Source organism: Camelus dromedarius, chromosome 20, assembly GCF_036321535.1.
Source record: "Camelus dromedarius isolate mCamDro1 chromosome 20, mCamDro1.pat, whole genome shotgun sequence".
NCBI classification, from domain to species: Eukaryota; Metazoa; Chordata; class Mammalia; order Artiodactyla; family Camelidae; genus Camelus; species Camelus dromedarius.
In genome coordinates this window covers 13726914-13750357 of record NC_087455.1, presented here as the reverse complement: position 1 = coordinate 13750357, position 23444 = coordinate 13726914, and the positions used below count along the sequence as shown (strand labels likewise).

General features: G+C 44.7%; 1 protein-coding gene across 1 annotated transcript; it reads right to left on the bottom strand.

The window, feature by feature from the left end:
• Positions 1-5725: 5725 nt before the first annotated feature.
• On the bottom strand, positions 5726-23364 carry C20H8orf76 (chromosome 20 C8orf76 homolog). The gene is made up of 6 exons (XM_031439576.2): positions 22813-23364; positions 20120-20215; positions 18910-19053; positions 14858-15315; positions 11145-11277; positions 5726-6050 (listed from the first exon to the last, which is right to left on the bottom strand). Exons 1-6 carry the CDS (start codon positions 23191-23193, stop codon positions 5853-5855), a joined length of 1410 nt encoding a protein of 469 aa, XP_031295436.2. The 5' UTR covers positions 23194-23364; the 3' UTR covers positions 5726-5852.
• Between the last annotated feature and the right edge of the window lie 80 nt (positions 23365-23444).

The following is a 23444-nucleotide window of genomic DNA, read 5'->3' as shown; positions in this document are numbered from 1 at the left end:
GAGCCCTCCCCGCCTTCCCACCCTCCCCGCCTTCCCTGTGAGCACGTATGAAGCAGCACTCAGTGCACGTTTTCTTGCTGAGTTACTCTACCCCCAATCCTGGGAGGCCAGCCGTGGCTTCCACTCCCAAAGGGCCTGAGTTCATGTACTTAATCACAAACTTGCCCACCACTTGCCGCCTGGGTCCCCCAGTGTGCCAGGGGCTGGACAGCCCATGAAGGTGGAAACAGCTACGTCTCAGCTCTTAGAGAGCTAATATGACCAACGCAAAGAGCCTCCCTGCATCCGGTGTTTGCGTTTCCCTGATCAGTGGTTTGTTAGGTCCAGGAAAGAATGATGGAGAAGGCCTGGTGAGGAGAGATGGAGCTGAGACCAGAAAGTGAAGAGGAGTCCACTGTACCGAAGGATGAGCAGCCCTGGACATCGGGCAACATCTTGCTACAGTCTAGACTTTTCTGGGTGTAATGGGAAGCCCTTTATGATAACAAACACAACAGTGTGAATTCTCTAAGTGCCTGGAACACCTCAGTGTCTTGAGTCCCCCTCCACCTTTGTTAGCGCTCATATCTCGTAGACCCAGAAAACACAAATTGCATGAAGCTCAAAGATTGTTTAACATGTGGAAAGTAAAACCAGATTTATCAGTTTAAAGCACAGCCCTAAGCCAGCCATTCACCTGCTCAGAGACTTTCCACAGCTTGCTATTTGCCCCGAGTCAAGTCAAACTCCCTACTAAGCACCAAAGACTCTATAATTTCATGCCTGTTTACCAGCCTAGCCTCATGACTCACCATGTCCCTCCACGCTCACTAACCTGGATGACCAGCCTTCATATCCTCCAGAACTTGACTCCTCTCATCCTGCAACTGAGAAACCCTGCAGGCCTGCCCTTCCTTCTTGGCCGAGTCTGCTACAATCCCCCTTTGCTCCACCACCACCTCCCAAGGTCCAGTTCAAATGTTACCGCCTTCATGAAACTTCAAAACCCCCCATCCTCTGCACTGCGGCACTGCCCAGTCCTCCCTCCTGCCCCTTATTTGCTACTGATGTGAATGTCCTATTATCTCTACTAGAAAGTAGGTGTTGCATCTTATCTTTGATATCTCCTACAATGATGTTCTATCAAGGTTTTATAAAGGAATGTCATTTATAAAAGAAATAGCCTTGGAGATACAAAGTCTGACTCTAAAACCAAGACTGAAAGGACTCAAGTGGTCCATACCAGGATTCTTTCGTTCCAAGTAACAGAAACTGAAACTAAGTCAAGCAACCTCAGCTTATGGGTAGGTTACTTTGTGTATTTGTTTCCTACTGTTGCTATAACAAGTGACCACAAACATCATGACATAAAACAACACAAATTTATTACCTTACAGTTCCCTAATTCAGAACTCCCACACGGGTTTCACTGGGCTAAAATCAAGGTGTCAGCAAGGCTGTGTTCCACCCTGGACACCCGAGAAGAGAACCTGTTTCCTTGCCTTTTATAACTTCTACAGGCTGCCTGCATTCCTTGGCTCATGGCCCCTTCATCCATCTTTACAGCACATCTCTCTGGCCCTGACCCACTCCTTCTCCCTCCGTGTGATGGTTAATTTTATGTGTCAACTTGACGGGCTAAGGGATGCCCAGATAGCTGGTAAAACATTATTTTAGGTGTGGCTTCTGGAAGAGATTAACGTTTGAACTGGTGGACTAAGTAAAGAAAGTTGCTCTCCCCAGTGTAAGTGAGCATCGTTCATTTGTCCAGGGCCAGAAAGGAACAAAAAGGCAGAAGGATGAATTTGCTCTCTCTGCTTGAGCTGGGACATCTTTCTTCTGCCCTTGGACACCAGCACTCCTGATTCTCCAGCTTTTGGACTCAGATCAGGACTTACACCGTCAGCTCCCCAGTTTTCAGGCCTTCAGACTTGGACTGAATGACATCACTGGCTTACCTGGTGCTCCAGCCTGCAGAAGACAGCTGGTGGGACTTATTATAATAAATCTCCTCATATATATCATATCTATCCTATTGGTTCTGATTCTCAGGAGAGCCCTCACATACTCCATCTTCCATCTGTAAAGGTCTCAGTGGCTACACTGGGCTCACCTGGATAATACTTTCCCTATGTTAAGGTCAGCGGTTGAGAAACCTTAATTGCCCTTCGCACTGTAGCCTAACAGATTCACAGGTTAAAACATCTTTGGGGAACAGGACATCTTCCCCTACTCCATGTGTTTCGCAGAGGCCTCAGCCAAGCCTGAAGCTGGGCCTAGAGAACAGGGAGGGTCTGGGATCAGGAGGAAGCACAGCAGAGACTGTCCCTCTGCCCCTTTCCAGGCAACTCCTTCACTTTTTTTCTCTCTCTGCAGACCTGCTCTGTTTGGTCTCCAGTCCACTTGGTGGAACATAAACGCCCCTGGGTTTCAGCCTGGTTAGTTTCAGATACATGAGAAGCCTCATTTCTAAATCTCTAGGGGAGATTCTGATTGGTCCAGTTTAGGTTAGGTAAACCCTCCTTCCTCTCTCCCATCATGAGGGTCATGGAGACAAGTGTGGCTGCCAGGTCCCTACCTGAGTAATAAGAGAGCAGTTCCCAGAGACGGGATCAGGGTGGTCCTCAGCTCAAGGGCTGAGCAGACACATTGAAGCTTTAGGTGACCAGCTTTATGTGGAGGAGGAGGAAAAGGATAAGGAACAGTGAGCGCCAAGTAGACAAACGCCTGTCCTATTTCTCCTGATCTCTTTAGCAAAGTCGCCTGGGAGACACACTTCACTCGGGAGACAGGGCTGGAGTCAGCGCTGCCTGGGCTGCCCCTCATCAGGACTATTGTTTCCAGAGCAAAGCTTCGGGTTCTTCTGTATAATCCTCTCTGGTTTTTGCTTGCTTGTTTGTTTTCATGATTAAGACCTTGGAAAGCAGTGTATAAACTACTTTTTATAGATGAAATTTCAAAATCACTACAAAGCTGCTATTTAAAATAATCTTTTTTGTAAATAGTGGCCTTGGATTTGTTTCACAGAGATTTCTATCCAAGGTTTTCTAAAAGGAAGCATGCCTTTGTTGAAGTGCAGTACATCACAGGCAGGCAGGGGCACCTGTGATGTGGGCAGTGCAGCTCCGTAGGGATGGGCTGCTGGCTGCAGGATGTCTCCACGAGAGGCTCCAGGAAGGCAGCCCTGGGCTGAAGTCACAGCGTGTCCAGGAAGCTGAGCTCCGCCATGAAGGGGCAAACCAGAGACGTGATCCTGGAGCTTATGATCTAGCAAGGATTCATACAATGAATAGTCAATTCCAATTCCATTAAGCACCTTGGAGGTGGGGGGAGAAAAAGTAGGCATTCTGACATTTAAAGGAGTTGCTAAGCAAGTCTGGGATCAGAAAAATCTTATCTGAGAGCGACTTCTGAGCTGGGATCTGTAGGAACCGCAAGTTTATGGCAGGGTTGGGGAACTGCAAAGAGGACTGTTCCAAGTAGAGGTAACTGGATGGGCATAGTGCTGGGGTGGGAGGACGCCTGCAGAGTTCAAAGACATGAGAAAAAAAACCAGAGTGGGCTGGAGTGAAGTGGGCCAGAGCCAGACCACACAGGGCCTCCCAGGCCTCATGAAGGATTTGGGAAATCACTGAAGGACTCTGAGAACAAGCTTTATTTTTATAAGATCCCTTTGGCTACAGTGTAAGATTGCAGGGGTATTAAAAGTATAAAAGACAAAGGACGGTCACCAGCTCAACTTCTGGACATAGATCCCCGCTTAGGAGAAAACAGTGAGATAGGCTTTTTGAGAGTCACAAGAGGCAAGAACTGCCCTAGGTCCCACCCCACCCACCAGAGTGCAGACAGACACTTCTGTGCTTCACCAGTGCTCATCTTCTGAGTGATTCACTCGTTGACAAGAAGGCAGGGCTAGTAGGCAGGCCTGAGATTTCTCTCTTGAGTATAATCATTGCTCAATTACCTTCACCATCTGTGCTGGAAATGATCAGGATGACGTTTGTGTGATGAAACCCAGAGATGCCCAGTCTTCCTGGGTGCCCTTCCTGACCTGCATTCCAGCCGGAGCATCAGGGTACAGGAGGCTGGGTTCTCACATGTATGGACATGCTGCTGCCAGGAAAGTGAGGTGGGGCGGGAGTGGACCCATGAAGACCACTCAGCAGTTCAGGACAGTGCAGACAGTGGGTCTGGGAGGAAAGCCAGAGGGCTGAAAGCTAAAAGCCTGAGCAAAGTTAGAAGGGGACTATGATGAGAGAGGAAGCCTAGAGGAGCCTGGGGAGGAAAGGGCACTTGCTTGTAGGAGACCTAGATGAACAGGAGGAAAGAGTTTTATCTACAGAAAGAGTAATGAGTGATTGCCTCAGCACTGTCAGACTTTGGGGGCATTAACCCCTTGTGCTAACAAAGTCAGGTGATGGCCAATTAATTCAGTGACTCTTCAACAAACGTTTAGCAAGATACCAGGTGTTCTGTCCTGGAAATACAAATATGAACAAGACAGTCCTAGTCCCCGATTTTAACAATGTTTAAAGTGTCTCGTGGAAAACAGGGATCACAAGACAGCATAATAAGGGCCAATATGGGGGTGAATGAGCAGTGAGGGGCACAGCATGAAAGGTACCACCACCTGGGGCTCAAGACTTCTGGAAGCTGAAAGCAGGTTGAGACCTGAGAGCCAAATATGAATTAGCCACGTGAAGGGGGTGGGTGGGGAGAGGTTCCAGGCTGAGTCGCCTGCATGAAAGCCTGACGGTGACGTATGTGGCACATTCAAAGATGGGGTCTGGAGAAAGATGAGAAGCCCTTGAGAGCCAAAGGCTGCGTCATGAAGGGCTTGGACACCATGTTCCCTTTGGGCTCTACCCTGTGGACCACCCACACGCAAGACCGCAAACTCCAAGGTGACCGCACAAGGCTTGTCCCATAACCAGACCTCAGTAAGTGATTGTTAATGTCTCAATGAACCGACAGGGACAATGGGGAGAAGAGGGGTTTCCATGCTTTTTATGGTGCCTAAAAATTGAAATGTCTGTCAAATATACAAAGTCTCTTTTTTCACATTAGAGATAAATGACTAAACCTGCAATTGCTAGTCATGCTCTCACTCACTCACAATAAAAGAGTCTCCAACTATAAACAAAACCAGATTTTTGTCTGTTTTGGGAAGGGGCCTGGAAGAGGGAGAAGTGAGCCGGGGAAGTGGATGGGAAATCCTGATGACTCCACCTTTTTGCCCAGAGCTGGATTCCTCTTCCCTCTGCTGAGAAAAATAAAATTAAAGCTGTGTGGCCCATGTGTGTCACCCGCCTTGGGACTTGGAGGCAAGAGGAACTGATACAAATAGGCTGAAGCTTATCCTGCTTCCTGGGCCATGAGTAATCAAGTCTCCTGCAGCATCTGTGAAACTGGTAGGCTCATGCTCAGGCTGACAAGTGTGGGAAAACCTCAGAGTCTTCACTGCCCTTGACATACCCTTCCTACAAATGGTTACTATCACACTTCAACATTCTTGGTCATTCCTGATGAATCTACCTTAACAGCATGGGTACTCACGCTGCTGATTACAATACAGTGACTGTTTTTAAAAGACTATGAAACCTAAAAGCCTCTTTTACACACTTTGCCAACAAATATCTTCCAATATGGCAGTAGGCCTCAGATTAAGTGAACGGCCAAAATCTAAAAAGGAAACAAAAAATACCAAGAAACTGAACACGGTAGAAATAATCTTGGAGAGAAGCCATTTTTATAAAACATAAATAATTGTTTTTTAATTTCATTTATTCCTTGATTAGCAGTGGATTCTGCCCGAAGTAAACCAGGATAATTAATATAGTACAAGACGTTTTGCTTTGTTTTTAAAGGGACCACTAAACCAAAATCTGTATCTCTGTATGGAACTGATTTTCAAAGGGACATAAATGGCCTTTGATCTTTCTGAACCACTTGTCTTCAAATTCTTTCGAAGATGCGATCACCAAGGCCGTTAGGGCTGCAGGGCCAACACACTTCACTTCTGCGTGAACCTCGTCTCTTATTTTTTCTGGAACAATATCTTCGCCCATAACCTGCAGTAGGAGGGGAAAAAAAAAAAACCCTGTCCCAATACGGGCAGCAGACATGGAAGGGAAGACGATGCGATACATCAAGTGTGAAGGATTTCGTACAGAAGCAGAAATTCTTTGGCAGCCAGGGCACAGGTCTGACAATTCAACATATTGAAGAGACGTCTGTTCTGAAGCAGTGATCACATATGTAAAATATCCCCTACTTCGACTCTCGTCTCGTCTTTCCCTGAGTGAACAGATCACTGGGCAGCAGTACCACTCAGGCCACAGGGAATACTGAGTCAACCTTCTTATATCAAGGAACATCTTCAGTTGGACAGAATGCAACTGTGGGTGATTCTCCCTCCTTGTAAAATGACGGAAAAGCAGAGCTTAGGCAGAATAGAACTGCTGCTATGTAGCGAGCACAGATTCTTTCTCTGAGAAGTTCTCCAGAGAAGTCAAAGGCACCAGCTGAGTAGCAAGTATCTGAGGCCACCCTCTCCTGATCCAGAGAAACTCCATCCTTCCAGAAGCATTAACACGGCAACCTCAGGGACTTAAGGAGCACGCCTGCTCTCTGAAGGCACAACACTGCCCCCTCCTGGTCAGAACCAGCCCCAGCTTCTCTTTGATAAGACGCCCACAGTCAACTTCGTAGGAAGCTTACACCTGAACCCACTAAGTGATCAGCTCACTTTTAGTAAGGACAGTGAACTAAAATTATGTCCTAAAACATTTCCGACTGTCTGGTATTAAAAGTTAGGGAGTCATTTGGCAGGGATGTTGTAAAGGGAATTTAAGTCACTTGGATTTGATCTCTAAGTTTCCTAAAAACCCTGAGGTCCAACGTGTTCATGCATACTCAAATTATAATGGATCAGAGACCCACTCAAACAACAGGTTCCACTGGCTTTATATCTTCAAAGACTATTTACTGTTTGAGGCAAGAGTCAATGGGATAAATAAACTTAACCAGGCAACTGTCAGGATTTACCGAAGCATAATATTTTCATCAATTCAAAGACAACTTTTGTTTCTGTATTTTAACACTTCTGAAATCAAGATGTGACTTACAACCGCTGATGTGTCACAGTGTGAAGAGCATCTTATTTTTCTCTCAGTGGCACATCAACCAATGACGGTGTCTTACAGCTGGCGACTGCCGGGACTCAGTGAAATGCAGTACTTTAAAATCTGGGCTATAATACCAAAAGCGACTTTCTTTTTTTTACCTTAAGAAAAGAGAACTGAATAACAGTAATACTCAAACAATGCAAAATTCCAAAAAGAGGGCTCAGCGAGTATATCATTCACAGATGTCAAAAAGTCTGCAGAAGAATTTGGCCAAATAAAAATTTTAAGCCTCTATATACCAAAAAGATACCATAAACTTCAGAAAATACTGCAACAAATAAAAGGTTAGTAAGCCTGGTATAGAGAGAGCACTCTTTGAATTAGTAAAAAAACAAAAAAACCCAAAAAAACCCAGAAACATACAAACAATGAAGAAAAAGCATGACTATGTTTTCACAGAATATAAATGGCCAACAAATGTGTGAAAAAATTGTCCATCTTATTAGTAATCAAATAAGCAGTAACATTAAAGTGTTATTTTTACCAACGAAATTACAGATTTCAAAAAGAAATATTAAGTTGATCAATATAAAATTGTTTTTATAGGTCAAAATGATTGACTACCGACAATCTCACATGGCTCAACCTAACACCTAGGACTGAAGAAGGAAAATCAATATTGTCATGTGCTGCTGGAGGATATGTAAACGGAACCACTCTCCCTGAATGACAATTTGGAAACGTGTCTCAAGTCTTTGAAATGTTCATATACTTTAACCCAGTAATTGTATTTCTAGTAATCGATTCTAAAACAAACACATATATTGATTTTTTTTTTTGCAAAGACTTTTTAAAATAGGTACTGAGTATTTGTGAAATGTTCAATATAGGACTTAAGTAAATAAGTGACAGCTCATCAAAATCTGTAAGTGGACTGCTCTCCAGCCATTAAAAATATGTATTCAAATAATATTTAAGGATACCAGATCGCGATCATGTTACAATGGTAGGTAAAAATATCAGAGCATAAAATAAAAGGCAGTTTGGAAGTTCCTCAAAAAGATAAACACAGAATTACCAGCTACTCAGCAATTCCATTTCTAGGTAGTAGATACCCACAAGAACTGAAATCAGGGACTCAGACAGACACTTGCATGCCAATGTCCACAGCAGCATTACTCACGACAGCCAAAAGGTGGAAACAATGCAAGTGTCCACCAACAGACGAATGGACAAACAGAACGCAGTGTGAATACATGTATACCCAATGGAATATGATTCAGCCATAAAAACGAATGAAGTTCTGACGCATATGGATGAACCTTGAAAACATTATGCTAAGTGAAATGAGCCAGACATAAAAGGACAAATATTGTATGATTCCACAATTTGAGATATCTAGAATAGGTAAATTCATAGACACAAAAAGCAAATTCGAGGTTACCAGGGGTTGAGGGAAGGAGGGCAGGGGAATTATTGCCTAATGGTTACAGAGTTTGTTTGCAGTGATGAAAAGATTTTAGAAATAGTGATGGTTGTGCAACACTTTGAATGTAATTAATGCCACTGAATTGTATACTACACAATGATTAAGATGGCAAATTTTATGTTATATATATTTTTTATCACAAACAAAAAAAAGAGGGGGAAGGGGAACTGTTATAGAATTAAAGAGATGTAAGAGAAAAAGATCAAACACAGTATGTGGACCTTATATGGATCCTAATTCAAAGAAAACAAATATAAAAAGGAAAGAATTATGTAATCAAGAAATATTTAAGGATACAGGGTCATGTTCATGTCACAGTGTTAAGTAAAATTAACAGCACAAAATGAAATGCACATTACCACCCCAATGAGGGCCCAGACACTTGAGCTTTTTAAAAAAGCCCCACAAGTATTTCCCACGCACTGTCCAGGTGGAGAACTACTATTCCAATCAGTCCACAGATGTACTGAGCATGGTGAAGGACATGAAGATGTTTAAGACACCTTATAAGGATGTCTTACTTACAATGAACTTAAATCTAGCTGAAAAGACATTCCTGTATATTTTTTAGGGTCCAGCAATCACTCTGAGCTCAGAGAGGGAGAAACTGCCCAGAGCAGAACGCTCAGGAAAGGTCCCTGGAGGATGTGGGACTTGGACTGGGTCTCTGAGGGAGGGAACAGTAAGCAGAGATCAGAAAACCCATGAGTCTGTCAGACGCAGGCAGGTGAGTCCAGTAGAAGGAAACGATCTGCGTGAGGAAGGTCCTAAGTCTGGGGTTACTCCCTGGAAGGCCCTGGACATCATATCAAGGTATCTAAACTAGACCTGACCTCCAAGGTAATGGTGACATATTTTATTTTATTTTTTAAGCAACCAGGTAACACAGTCAAAGCAATGTTTTAAGTTCAAGACAGATCTGTGGGGAGAAAGCAAGGAGACAAGGAGACAAGGCAGGAGGTCATGGTGAGAGTCAAATGTGAGGGGCAGGACAAGGATGCTGGTGGTGGACCCTGCGGGAGGGCAGCGTGGCGCCTGGTGGAGGTGGGACTGGGGAGGAAGAGGCCCACGGCTGGGAGGTTCCAGGTCTGGGTAACAGGAGAATGACAGGAAGGAGTGATGAAAAATAATCAAGTCTAGAACAAAGACACGGTTGTTCCCAACTCGCCTCTGCTTCTCTCAACAAGTACTTACTGGTGGCCAAGTCCACACTGGGCACTGACCAGGCTGACTGAAGACAGTTTTGGTGGGGAGTCCCAGTTTACATTCGTACTTGAAATGACAGCAGAATAATCAATAATCACCTCAGATTAATCACTCCAGAGGCTGGAGACAAGTGTTCCAAAGATGGGAACCAGAGATACAGACCGGAGGGTCATCAACCCAGAGGTGACGACAGAAACTGAGCATGGTTACGATTTCCATGGGAGAAAGTCAGAGGACCTAAGCGAAAGCTCGGGGAATGTCATTACTTAAGACACAACAGAAACCAGTGGGGTCCCAAGAGGCAGAGGAATATCAAGAAATATAGGGGAAAAAACCAGACTAGCGTAGCCGCTCAGAAGCACAGGGAAGAGGGAACAAAAAGCAAGTGGTCAATAGCTCCAAATGCTATAGAAAGATGAAGGAAGACAAAAAGGAAAGGTTATGGTAAACTCGGGAAAGACAGGTATCTGTGCTGTCTGAGGGCTGGAGGGAAAGAGCTCATAGAAGGGGAAGGTTGAAAAAAGCTCAAAGAGAACAGACAGGAGAGCATGACCCCAGAACAGGGAAAAGGAGTCCAAATGAAAGCTTAGCCTGGGGACGGAAGATAGGAGAGACGTGCGATCGGCATTTCTTGAAAGAAAGACATTAGGATGTATATGAATAGAGATATTCTCATGGGAAAAGAACCTGAGCTGTCAAGTTTCAACTATATACTAAAAGGAACTGTATGAATGATGTAAAAATCTACATATCTCCAAATGCCATCTTAAGAAATTTCAACAGCATATTTTTAAAAAGCTAATAAAAGCTTTTTTAAAAAGTTGACATTTGAATTTCTCCACAACTATCAAAGCAGTAACAGGGTGGAGCAGAAAGAAAAAGGACTTTGAGCTGGATGGGTTCCAGTCTAGTTCTGCCTCTTACAATCCAACTTTAGGCAAGTCACAGTCTCTCTGAGCCTCACACCCAGCTCTCCCCACTGCACAGGCTGTTACGAGGACAAATGGAGTGAAAAACAAAGACCTGCCCAAATGTCAACATCCATTCACTCATTTATTCAGCACTCAGAACACAATTACTGAACATTTCTGATGTTCAAGTAGGCAGGTACCAACAAGCACCGACAAGTGAACGCAACACAGCCGCTGCCTTCCAGCACGCTGCAGGATGGAGACAATGAAGAGGCCACTTTCAGGGGTTAAGTGATCAAAAGGCACGTAAAGGAGGGAGACAGAAGCCCTTTAGTAGGTAAGATTTGGCCCTGTTTTTTAAAAAATGGTCTTGGAGCCAGGAAGAAATACCTATGATGCTTCATTTCACATAAACCCTAGGGGACCACTCACCTCTGCTATCAACAGCAAAGTGTCTTCCTTGAAGCTGAACCCTTTCATTTTATCTTCAATTTCCTGCTGAGTCCTTAAGTTCCTCTCCAAAGCAAACGATGTTTGCTGAGTCTGGGCGAACTGAAGCAAAAGCCTGAAAAACGGAGAAGTCCCAATTGTGTAGCAGCAGTGAGGACATTTTCACGTACAGCACAGGAACTGGGCTGGATGTGAGTCCTACTTGGCTAAAAAGGAGGTGCTCACCCTCATTCGAATCCCTAAAGCTCCTTACTCTCAATAAATTGCCCAACTTTACACCGGGGAGTCATCTTTTCTAAAATTCGTAGACCAAAGCTTCTCAAAGAAATCTTTAGAGAGCAAAATCTCAAAAGGGCTCCCTGTAGAAGTCAAGTGACTGAAAGCACAAAAAATTTGGAGTGAAAAGATAAGCCCCCTAATCAAAGGTTTCTCCCCAGAAGAGTTGGGATGCGTCCCTTTGAAGCCAGTGCTCTATGACCCTTCCGTCTCACTGAACCCACAGCAACTTGACCTCAAGGACTAATGAGACTCCCAGGCACGCTTCAATTACCCAAAGCAGGTCCAAACCTTCGATGACCCTCTAATGACCACTCCGCAAGTGGCTCACCATTCCCTTCCCCACCAGAATCACAGCCTGCTCTCCTTTCTTCTCCTCCCACCGCCCCTTCTCTTCATTGTTTTCTAAAATGCTGAATGTGTAGATTCTCCCAGTTTCCCTCAGGCCTCACTGGTCCCTACTACTACTCCCAGAAGCACTCAGCACTTCTGCTCAGTCATTTCCTGACTTGAGGAATGCACCACACACTACTCTGGGTCTTAGGAGACATCGGTGAGCAAAACAGCCAGGTTCCTGCCTCGAGGAATGGAAAGAGAGTGGTCACAAGTAAACCAGATACCTAAGGCAGTGGCGAATGCTCTGAAACAAAAATTCAGGACAGGCTGGACGAAGTGTGTGCAGAGGGGGCAGTGACGGAAGGCTTTTCTGAGACACCACTCAAGTGAAGATTCAAACTGTGAGGAGACACCAAGGAATAGCTGGGGGAAGAGGGCTTGCCAAGGGGAAGGGAGCCATGACATAAGAACTAGCTTGACGGCTCTGAAAACCAGGAAGATCTCTGTGACCAGAGAAACAAACTGCAGTAAGAGAGGAGAAAAAGACAGGCAGGGAGAATTCACCTAAGACCGCACAGGCCACGGAAGGAAACGTGGTGCTCACGTGTGTGCAGTGGGAAACCACTGGGGAGTTTTGCAGAAGAGCACGACCTGACTGGTTTCACTCTGTTTCCCTCTAACCTGTTCACACACCTGCCTGGCCTCTGGAAGCTTTTACACGTGTGACCCCTTTACATCCGTGCTCCCCCTCTTGCTCCTGAAATTACTTGAAAATACAGCTTGTCCTCGCTCCCTCTGGTTCATGTTCTTTCACGCCTCAGTCCTGTGCAGTCTGCCATGTCACCCCACCCCTACCAAAACTGCCTCCTCTAAGGTCACAAGTGACCTCTGAGCGTTCAAAGCCTCTTCTCACTGATGGCTGATCTCCTTCCTGGAGCTCCCTAATCTCTGACTCCCTTCTTCTGAGCTCAGCTCCCACTTCCTAATGGAAAGCTCCAGCTGAATCTCCCCCCTAAATCCACTCTGCTCCTCCCCCAGCATCCTGTCTCAATGGAGGCACCACCATCCACCCCCAAGGTGGACTCCTCAGAGCTGTCTCTGACTCCTCTGCTTTCCCCCTCAACCCGTCCTACCCACACACCTTGTTCCATCCTGTCTGTTCCATCCTGTGTGCCGTCCATTCCCTCTTTTTATTTTCACCACGCTATCCCTGGTCAGGTCCTCAGCACCAGCCACGATTCCACAGCTCCTTTGCTGGTGTCCCTAGATCCAAACTCCCTCTTCTAATACATCCTCCCAGCCACGCACTCTCTCTCTCTCTCAGTCACAGCTCTTGTCACACCACTTCAACACTCAACACCTTCAAGCTCTCTTCAGGCCTCAGCATAAGGACCAAACTCCTTAAGACGACATTTAACGCCTTATGCTAATGAAGACAAAACAACACAAATACAACATTCACCAAATGCTCACCGGATGCGGTGCACTACAATCAGTGCTGCAGGTACTTTATCCTCACAACCCTACAAAGTAGGCATTTCCCCCATTTCTCCACCTGTCAAGGTGGGGAAACTGAAGATGGAGTTTCTGTAATTTGCACAAGGTCAGAGGGCAAGCAAGCGAAGAAGTCCAGGCTCATTCTCTCAGTAACAACAATTTATTAGATTCTTTAAAATGAGATCTGACTCCGAGGTCCTGCCTCCTTCATACAATGCCATCCTGGCTTCGTGGTCCAGGGCGCACCTCTCGGGCCCCTGCCACCAAGGCTGCTCTCACCACACCAGACTGTGTGACAGCACCGTGCCACACCGGCCCTTCCACCCCTTGTGCTTTCCTTCCCGTTGCTGCACGTGCCTCTTCTCATCTGGGGACACTCCACAGAGGCAGTAAAATATCCCGGCTCAAACGAGTCAGAGACCAGGGTCCAATCCTGACAGAATTTCACAGCTGCGCCACCTTGGGTGTGATTCCAAATCAGCTTCCCAGTCTGTATAGTGGGATCCCAACACCTACCCCAGCAAGTAGCAGGGGTTAAAACGGAAGAGTGGATACACAGCATCTGTGACACACTTATCCACGCAGCTGACCATGCCCCCAGGAACGTGCAGCGGGAGCACCGCTCCCTCCGCGAAGGCCTCCTTCCTCCTGCCACTCTGCACTGCCCCTTGCACCAGCCCCCGCAGAGCTCTGCTGCCACAGCCCAGGGAGTCGTGTAAGGAAAGGGACCCCAGCGATCTTTATGATCCCAGCACACGCCTGGCTCACAGCTGTCCATCAGTGCACTTCAGAACTAAAGTGAGCAGGTGATGCTGATAAACACCTTCTGAATAAAGTCTGAAATGCACCAAACAGACACCGCTTTTCAGCAAGCCTCACTGTTAACCAGTATTTCTTGAACTCTCCAAAGTTTAAAAACAAACCCAGCTCTGTGTTTTCTGGCATCATTTGAGACCCAAGAGAGTCTTTTTTTCTCAAAAATTACCAAATTGGTTGAGTATATTCTCACTTTTTCTTTAAACTCGTATATACTATGGATTCAAAGTATCTGGAGTCCCTAAACCATGGGAATTCCCTGTAGAATAAATTTAACATTGTTTATTTGCATTATTAATAGTGATCTGAACACAAGAGCAGATTTTCTTCTTTAGTAGCTTTCTGTGGTATGTTGAGTGAAAAATTCCTTGTTTCAAATACCTCTTCCCCCTTTGTCAATTTTTTTTTTTAATGGTGATAGTGGGGATTGAACCCAAGACCTTGAGCATGCTAAGCATGCACTCTGACCTATATACTCCCCACCCCTGGGTTAATGATTTATATTTTATACATTTAATTTTTCCTCTAATTTTAATGTCTGCCAATTTTAATATTTTATCTTGAGTGATAATACAAGCTGTATTCTTGAACAGTTTTGTTTTTAACTCCTACAAGCTAAAAGAACACATTCAATGGATTTCATCCAGACCATGGGAAAAATCTCAAAAACATGTACCAAGTATCTAGCCTGGAATTTTTAGAAGCTTAAAATTAGAAAAACCTTTACTCTGAGCTTAGCCCCGCGTGTGTTTAACCCACTCTCAGTTTACCTGGTTCGTACATAAGAGGCACAGGCCTTCATCTGAGTCTCCAGCAACACGGCTGCTCTCTCTTCTGCCATACAGCTCTGAATATTTTTAAGAGCTTTCTCATTCTTCTGGTTATTACTGCTGCTTGCTTCCATAGAAAACACAGATCTCTTGGGCGACGTTTCAGAGAAACACAAAAGACAGTCTTTTCCTGAGTGGGGAAAGGAGGATTTGATTGTCTTGTCACTCAAGGTGAAATTGTTCTGTTTCTGAGATGACGCAAACGATGCTGAAAGCACTGGCTCCAGATTCAGGTAAGCCTCTGCCAATTTGCCCCAGTTCCAAGGATTAAAGGGATGCAAAGAAATCAGTTTCTGTAGGCAGAAAATTGTTTTCTCCAAGTTCTGCAAACTTGAACAAATAGCAAACTGGAGGTAGAGCACAGTGGTTAAATGGTCTGTGTTAGTTGCCTTATTTTCCTAAGGGGAAAAAAAAAGGTTAAAAAGTTTAAACTACAGAATGTTTCCCATATAAAAATGAAGATGCCTAAAAATCCAAGTTGTGCATGTTGTAAATTAGAAGTATCTTTTAGCAGCCACACAAGTAGAGTGAACTAAATATTTTTCAACAGAACATTAGTTTGTAACCATAAACCTAGGGAAATGTAGACTACCTAACAAAATAATCACTAGTCATTCCCAAACACCCTAATGTCACGACAGCAACATAATTCAGGTGACAGTGGTCTGGCAAAGTTCAGCACCAAAAACCTCTATGTCCGTTTATGTTCAGTTCGTATTACAATCTTTATTGTCTTCAGCCACATATCTGAAAGAGCCAAGCCAACTTTTTTATACTTTGGGCTAATGGTTCCATTTTAATATTCTAGGCTTTCTAAAAGTCCAAACGGTAATTTCCTTGAGGATTCAAATGGACTCTATTTCCAAATTTTACTTGGCTTAGACATCTTAAAACAGGATGGCCCTGAAGCGCTCAGTGTTTCATGATGCATCATAATTGAATCCAAATGCCTTCTCTGGTGACTATTACCAAGGCCAATTATTTTTGGCCAGAGGGGGTTGCTTGGTTTCCTTCTGATCAGAAAATCCTTTTCAAGTTGCCTTAACCAGAGCCACCATCTCATGCCTAAATTGCCATATGGCAAAAGCCCTGTGGGTTAGGGAAGACAAGCGGCTTTTTTCTAAGTTACAGTCTGCAGAGATTTGGTTGATTTTAAGTCTAAGGAAAACCTGGCCAACTAGTATCCAGATCAAGCCCCTGCACGGAACTAAGCAAGAAATACGTGTAAAACTACCCAGTTAGGCAGCCCAAAAACACTGGCAGACCAGTGAGTGAGAGGTTGAGGAGGATTCTGTACACAGTGAAAAGACAGGAAATAAAGCCCAATGTAACCTATTTGTCACACTGCACCTTCCCAGGGACAGAACTTACCTAGTTTTATTACCACTATTGTTCAATATTCTGTCCTTCCCCACACAACATTCAATTCCAAAAGGGTTTTTGTTCAATGCTAAATTCCATTTTATTGAGTTTGTGTGATTTTTCCAGAGTATCACACGCAACTCCTTCTGCAACGTGAGGACGATGGAGACCGTTAACGCTGATAAGAGCGCTTACCACATGCCAGGCACTATTCTAGTGCTTTACTCATTTAATCCTCATGACAATCCTTTAAAATAGATTCTATCACTATCCCATTTTATAGATGAGGCAACTGAGTCACAAGAGAGAAGTCAGATGATTTGCCTGGCGTCACACAGCTACCAAGCGGCAGAGCTACAGTCAGTTGCACCAGAAGTCACAGATTAAAAGTACTTGAGAAGAGCCGACGCCCGTTAGCTGGCTTAGGATTCTCCCACTAGACACAAGATGAGCAATGCGTGTGTGAAAATACGGTTTATCCATCTCATTAGCCCTGAATCCAGAACCAGGCACATGGTAGCTCTGAAATAAATGTTTGCTGCCTGCATAAATGAAAAAAAAAATCATTTACTGTCTATTTATTAATTTTTTTTTTTAAATGGAGGTACTGGGGATTGAACTCAGGACCTCACACATGCTAAGCATGCGCTCTACCACTGAGCCATACCCTCCCCCTATTTTTTTTTTTTTAAAGGAGGTAATTAGGTTTACTTATTTACTTGACGGAGGTACTGGGAATTGAACCCAGGACCTCAATGCATGCTAAGCATGCACCCTGCCTATTAAGCTATACCCTTCCTCATTTACTGTCAAAAAGCAATTTCCTTGCCAGTTTATCATAGGATCGTATTAAGCAAGATGTTTAAATTATTTGTTTAAGAAATAAGTTCTATTACAAATTTTATATAAAAATCATTCAGAAGAGAGGTGAATAAACTTCAGTAGAAGTTGTGAGCATAAAATGTTCACATCCTGACAGGCACTCCAGGGCTAGCTGTCTTTTTTTTCAGTGCTGTGTATGGATCTGTCCCCCTACAGAACGTCAGGGGACAATAACCACTTGGACAGACATGAGCCGGAGCTAACAATGACAGAAGAGGGCCTACAAGTAGGGAAGAAAATTTTAAAACAAAACAAAACACAGGGTACCAGGAAATGAGAAAAACTTGCAAATAGGCAGGGTCCACTGAGATCACGTGAAGAGACCCAAAGAAAGGGGTGAGACCCACCAGCCTATACTGCCACCTCCTTCCCCAACAGTCCTCCCCCACAGGCTGCCTGGAAGCCCGATGGACACTTCCATGTCCTGACAGAGGAGCTGAAGGTCGTCTGACTGTCCATCCTCCTGCGTGGTAACTATCTCCAGCTCTGGAGACCTGGCGTCCTCGGACTGGCAACGCATCTTTCTCTGAGCCACAGAAACAGACTCACTAAGCTAGAAGGAACCAGAGAGACAATCCAGCCCCTGACACTAATCCAGCTGCCACTGCCTTCAGTGGTCTAGGCAGGGAAGAGAAAGCACAAGAGTGACGTGCAGGAGAGGCGGGGAGAGAGGGAACGAGAGGACGGAACAGCAGTGAAGGACAGGGACCGACGTCTAGAAGAAGCAATGGAAGGAACAAAAGCTGCTGTTAATTTGCACACCAAGGAGACTGAGAATGAACACTGTTAAATCCCACCAAGGTCACAGCTCATGCCATGTGCTTCCTTCACAGAGTAATCATCCTCCAGCTTAAGAATTCACCCACAATTAGTAGAGGGAAGGGGGAGAAAGAGCAAAACACAGCTATTTTCCATGTTCTGAAGACAATTACTGCCAAGCTTTCCTCTCACTGCAAGAGGCTAAGGGCCCATGCAAGCAACCCCTTGGCAAGCAACTTTCGGGATTTCTCTTAGTTAGTGAGACAGTGGAGGACGGCTCAGCTGGATGCATACTTCAGGCTGACCTCCAGTCGAGGAGATCCACAGGGCTCAAGACCAGTGCCTTGGTGCCTCATTAAGTCTCTCTGAAGAAGAAAACTGGTCATCTATTAACTAGGACTGGGCAACTTAGACCAATCTGCATATAAAATTTACACAAAAAAACACAGGTGCTTTAATCTGAAAACAAAAACAAGCAGAATCTAGAATCACAAAGAACTGCTTTTCTCATTTCTTAAAAAAATTCTGCAGATTCCATTTAAGAATAAAAAAGATTAAGCTAGCCTTAGTATGATATTTAAGCCATTTTGGAGAAAACTTTTTTTCCTGTTTACAAAAGTAGTATATATGTTCACTGTAGAAATTTTGGAAAATAAACTCTAAAAAGAAACAAAAACTTAAAGAAGAAAATAGATCACTGATAATTCTCCCACTCTGAGTACTTGCTCCTAACAAGAGTGAAACACTTTGCAAGTGAGATTTTCAGACAATGAATTCTGAGCATAACATAGGAAAAAATATTACAAGGAAATGATGTCTAGAGCTCCAAACTGTACATCATAATAAAATTCTTCCACCACTGACAATTTTCTTCCTGCTTTTCCAAACCCACAGATTTTGCTGCAAGTTGTTGTTTTGTTTTTTTTTAGAAAATAAACTATTCAGTTATCCTAGGAAAGCAAATGAAAATAAGCACTGAAACCACTCACCAAGTTTGTAGCGATCTCTAGTGCTTCCTGGTGCCTTCCCAGGTGGACAAGACACCGAGCCTGGCCTTCCTGGACATCCCTTTTCATGGCAAAATTTGTAGATGGCAGTTTTTCTGAGATACTGGAATACTCCTGCAGTGCTTTCTGGCAGAGATTTGTTAAATAAAGGAAAATGAAGAGAAGGGATTAAAAAAAGAAGGTGGGAAACACAGTAGAAAAAGAATTCAGTTATGGGGTGATTTTTTTCCTAGGCAGAAGGTAATGTTATAATTGACACTACAGTGAACTAAAGAAGACTTGAGTATGTCAGTCGGTATTATTTTTCTAAAAGGCTGGAGAATACAACTACAGCATTTTTGGAGCCAAACAGACCAGGAACCTGATCCTGGTTTTGCCACTAACTTGCTGTATAACCTTTTCATCTGCAAAGTAACAACAGGACCCTTGTGAAGATGACCTGCGGTCTGTACGCTCAGGCCTCTCAAAATAGCCATTCTCTTGCTCTCTGTACATCCCCTGTTCACCCAGGCCCTACTTCACTCACAGGACCATCCAATCCTCTTAATTACAGGGCCTATCGGTCCCTGGTAACCGATGAGCCCACATGACGTCAACTCCCCCGTATAAATGGTAGTTTCCTTCTCCCCCGAGTAGCCAAGATTGCTGCCAAGTCTGTCTGCTGTACATGGTGGGGTGTGGCTCCAGGAGCCTTTGTGCAAGATCCGCTGTCCAATAAGCCACCCCTGCCTCTGTTGCTGTCTCCGGGCTCTTTCTTCAGTCTCGAGGCTGGACAATTACAAGGCTCGTAGGCCTGTGGGGTGCAGCCCAACAGGTCTCTATAAAAAACAAGCCGGTATCGAGTTGCTCCCTCTTCCCATTTCTTACACACTCTGGGATGCTTTGCTCCTGTGGCCCCATGAGGTGTCTGTGCTAGAGGCTCCCACATAACAAGGAGATGTAGAACCTGGGGAAACAGAGCTACAAGGATCCCGACAAGATCCCTATATTGGAATTACAGGAGACAAATTACATAAAGCCATGCAGATAAGGCCAGAAGCCTGGGCTTCTAAGATTACAAGCACATATCACAAAAGATTAAACTCATTTTCATAAACACACTCATAACTTAGTGCACTATTTAAATATCTTGTAACACGTTAGAACAAGAGCCCATTTCAAGTGGTCCACTCTTCTGTATGTTGAATTCTACCTGATACTCTCGCCGTCTGTAGGCCAGGTCCCCTTTGAATTTCTGGACAGTTAGAGCTTCAACATCGTCACTGCTCCCGGTTTCTTCATAAAACCACTAGAAATTATGAAAATAGCATATTACAGAGAATGAAGCTATGCTTTTCAACTATGAAATTTCAGAAGCAATTTCCCATACATAATTGATTAAAGCTCAAAAAAGACATACTTCTTCAGGATAAGACTCAGGAAAATATCTGACAAAGAAGAATGACAATTTTAATGGTGGTCCAGTTTTTATCAAAAATATCACAATTATACACCTCTTAACTAAAAAATGAAAAAAGTATATGGTTTTATCCACAGCATTTTCAATTGGGGTTGTGGTGCCTAGAAACCTACCCTTCACTAGCACAGTTCACAATGGTTCTCTAGACTGAGATATGTTTTCTTGCACAGAAATTTTTAGGGTGGATGGAATAGGGATTGACAACTCTTTATGGAAAGGACATAGGAAGGAACTGTCATAGTGCTATTATGAAAGTGTCAAAGCTCAGAGTAGAATCTAAGCTAAGAGGAAACGGAAATTAAGGCTGAAAGGAGGCTTCCATGCAATCAAAAGCCAAAGTGCTGTAGGAGAAGAGTGTAAAGAAAGGCGTATCTGGAATATTTTATTCGCTTTTCATATGGGTAGAAGGAAAAGTGAAACTGAGGGGGTTTTTAATTACTGCGTAAAGAGCATTAAGATGAGAAAATGGTGATGACGAAAAGCACTCCGTGTGTTATTTTTCTAGCCCATCTCATCCTCCCTTTCACTCAGCAAAACACACTGAGGCTGAGTGAAGTCTACTCCCAGCTGGTGCTACTGCTAATTCAAAGGTAACTGCATTTGTGACGGTTCCACCAACACGTCAAAATTTCTTGGTTCTAATTTTTAAGGAATTGCCTGGGTATCACTCCCTCCTCATTATCTTAGTACTGTAATAGTTTCCCTCCTTAGCCTGACCCACAGTGGAGACAGCTAGCAACCACTGTTCTGTTCTCCCTGAAGTGCTGTGTAACTCAACAACAGTCTACATACCGAACCCACAATTTCCCTTTGTACTTTATGCCCTCCAGTCACACAGTATATATTAGGTTATCAGCCAATCCCAACTTCTTGAACAGTAACTGCATAACTGCAAACCTCCATCCAATTTTCATTATCCCACCGGGAAATGATCAAGCAAAACTGGCATGTGTTCAGATGAAGATGGCTTCAAATACCTTCTGAGAAGAAGCAGGGAAAAGCTGTGAACAAGGGTGAGTCTAAGGTAAAGTGCTGATAAGGCAAACACCTGGTCCCACTGGGAGCAGACAGGGAGAATAAACCTTCTGACCCAAACTCCTGGTTTTACACTGGGGGAAACCAAGAGGACTTGAATGAGACCTGAGTTTATGAGCAAATATCATTTACCAAACAAATTCTAAGGACAGGTGACTATTTTGGATTTTACTTTATAAGTATACAGTACATATCACCTGGCAAAGTATTTTCTCATCCAGTCTCACAATAACCCTGTCAGCCAGCAAATATTAGTTTTCCCAAATGACAAATAAGGAACTGACACCTTGAAAGGCAACTGGTAAAGTCAGTGCTGGAATTCAAGGGTCCTGTCTCACAACGGCGGCTTTTTACCGCGGTACCACATGACTTCCAAAGCCCATTCCCTGCTTTAAGTCTATATGATCACTAAAGCACTAAAGGTCACTTTAAGAGACTGCATGTGGCAAGGAGAAAACGTTAAGTGAAATAAAATAAAAATATAACTGAGTAATTACTGAGCGCCTGACACCTTTAAGTACAAGGGTTTTAAGGAAAAATGAGACAATAACATGTAAAGGAACCCGCTCAGGGTCTGGAACACTATCTGATAAACAGGAATTATTACTGGTGACATGAGAGTTACACACACGAAATAATGCAAGGTAATACTCATACTAATTCGAAGTATTCATGGAGTTCCTATTATAAACAAAAACTGCTAGGCACTGCGGAGGATAAAGTTAAGCACCCACTCTCCTGTGATCACTTAGCACTCCGGGTCTGAGAGCTTTACCAGATACTAACAAGTGCTTTAATACGTAAAAAAAGGGGAAAGGAGTCAAGATAAAAATATGTGGTTAGAAGGGGGAATCAGAAAAGACTTCTTGGAGGAGGTGGCATTTAAGATGTGCCTTGAGAAATGGATATAATAGAATGATTTTGACCATCTGAGCGGGGTTAACGTGAGCAGGGGGAATTCACAGAACAAGAGCGGGTCCCGGAGTGGGACGTCGCGGTCTGGGGAGCACGCAACACTAAGGTTTGAAAAGTGGGCGGGGGCTGGATTTCTGTGGGCCCTGACTGCCCGGCTGCAGAATCAGGGTAGGCCCACGGGAGTTACTGCAGATTTCAGAGGAGGAGCGTGAGACCAGGAGGTCCACCGAACGCCAGGTGCCCCTAGGGGCAGAGAGGGCCAGGCCCAGCCGGGTAGGGCTCGGGAGACGCCGTTCCGTTCCTCGTGCGGGGAAGGGATGGCAGGGAGGCTCGGGTGGGTGTAGGAGAGCCCGGCTCGTGCCGGGAGAGTCTGGGGTCGGGGGAGAATACGCGAGCGTGGGGCGTCTGAAGCGCTGTCGGGCCAGGAGTGCGAGGCCCCGGGGCTGGGGTGAGGCCGAGAAGCCCCGCGCTCTCACCTGCGGCTCGCAGCGCTTGGCGCAGTAGGACACGGGCGGTTCTAGTCGCCGCTCCCGCCTCTCCTCGAACACCGAGTCCTCGAACTCGCCACCCAGCAACCAGCAGCCAGACTCCATTGCGCGCCCAGGACAGACGCATCGAGAGGGCGCGCCTAGAGCGGCGCCTACGTACGGGCCGACGCAGAAGGGGCGGGGCCGCCAAGGCCCAGAGCGCGGCATGCTGGGACTTGTAGTCCGTAGGCAGGGCCAGCCCGGGACTTGGCCCACGGCATATTTGGGAGTCGTTGAACTGAGATTTTTTTTATCAGATTCACCACGCCAAGACAGAGCTTGACTTCTCCGTTTCAGGAGATAGATAGAGCGATCCTTACATGCACTCATCAGAAAGCACTGGCCTCAGGGTAGCTGTTTAAAACTGGTAGGTACCAGTTTTTCACTGTTGACATTCGTGGCACTACATTAAGCACTTTGTGTGTGTGTGTATTCTTTATCCTTTTCTAACAACTTATGAAAGGCACAATGATTCCCATTTTGCAAATGAGAAATTGGGGCTGAGAGAGGTTAAGTAACTTGCTCAGGATCAATTATTTCTTGACTAAGAGCTGGGAAGTAAAGAATTGAGTCAGTATTCC

What these genes read in the sequence shown, in the direction of transcription:
- C20H8orf76 (XM_031439576.2), bottom strand. Translation starts at nt 23,193, where the DNA reads ATGAGTGCATGTAAGGATCGCTCTATCTATCTCCTGAAACGGAGAAGT. An exon ending in ACAGACGGCGAGAGTATCAG is followed by an intron (nt 19,054 to 20,119) that starts GTAGAATTCAAC and finishes AATCTCTGCCAG; the next exon opens with AAAGCACTGCAGGAGTATTC. An exon ending in TAGAGATCGCTACAAACTTG is followed by an intron (nt 15,316 to 18,909) that starts GTGAGTGGTTTC and finishes TTTTCCCCTTAG; the next exon opens with GAAAATAAGGCAACTAACAC.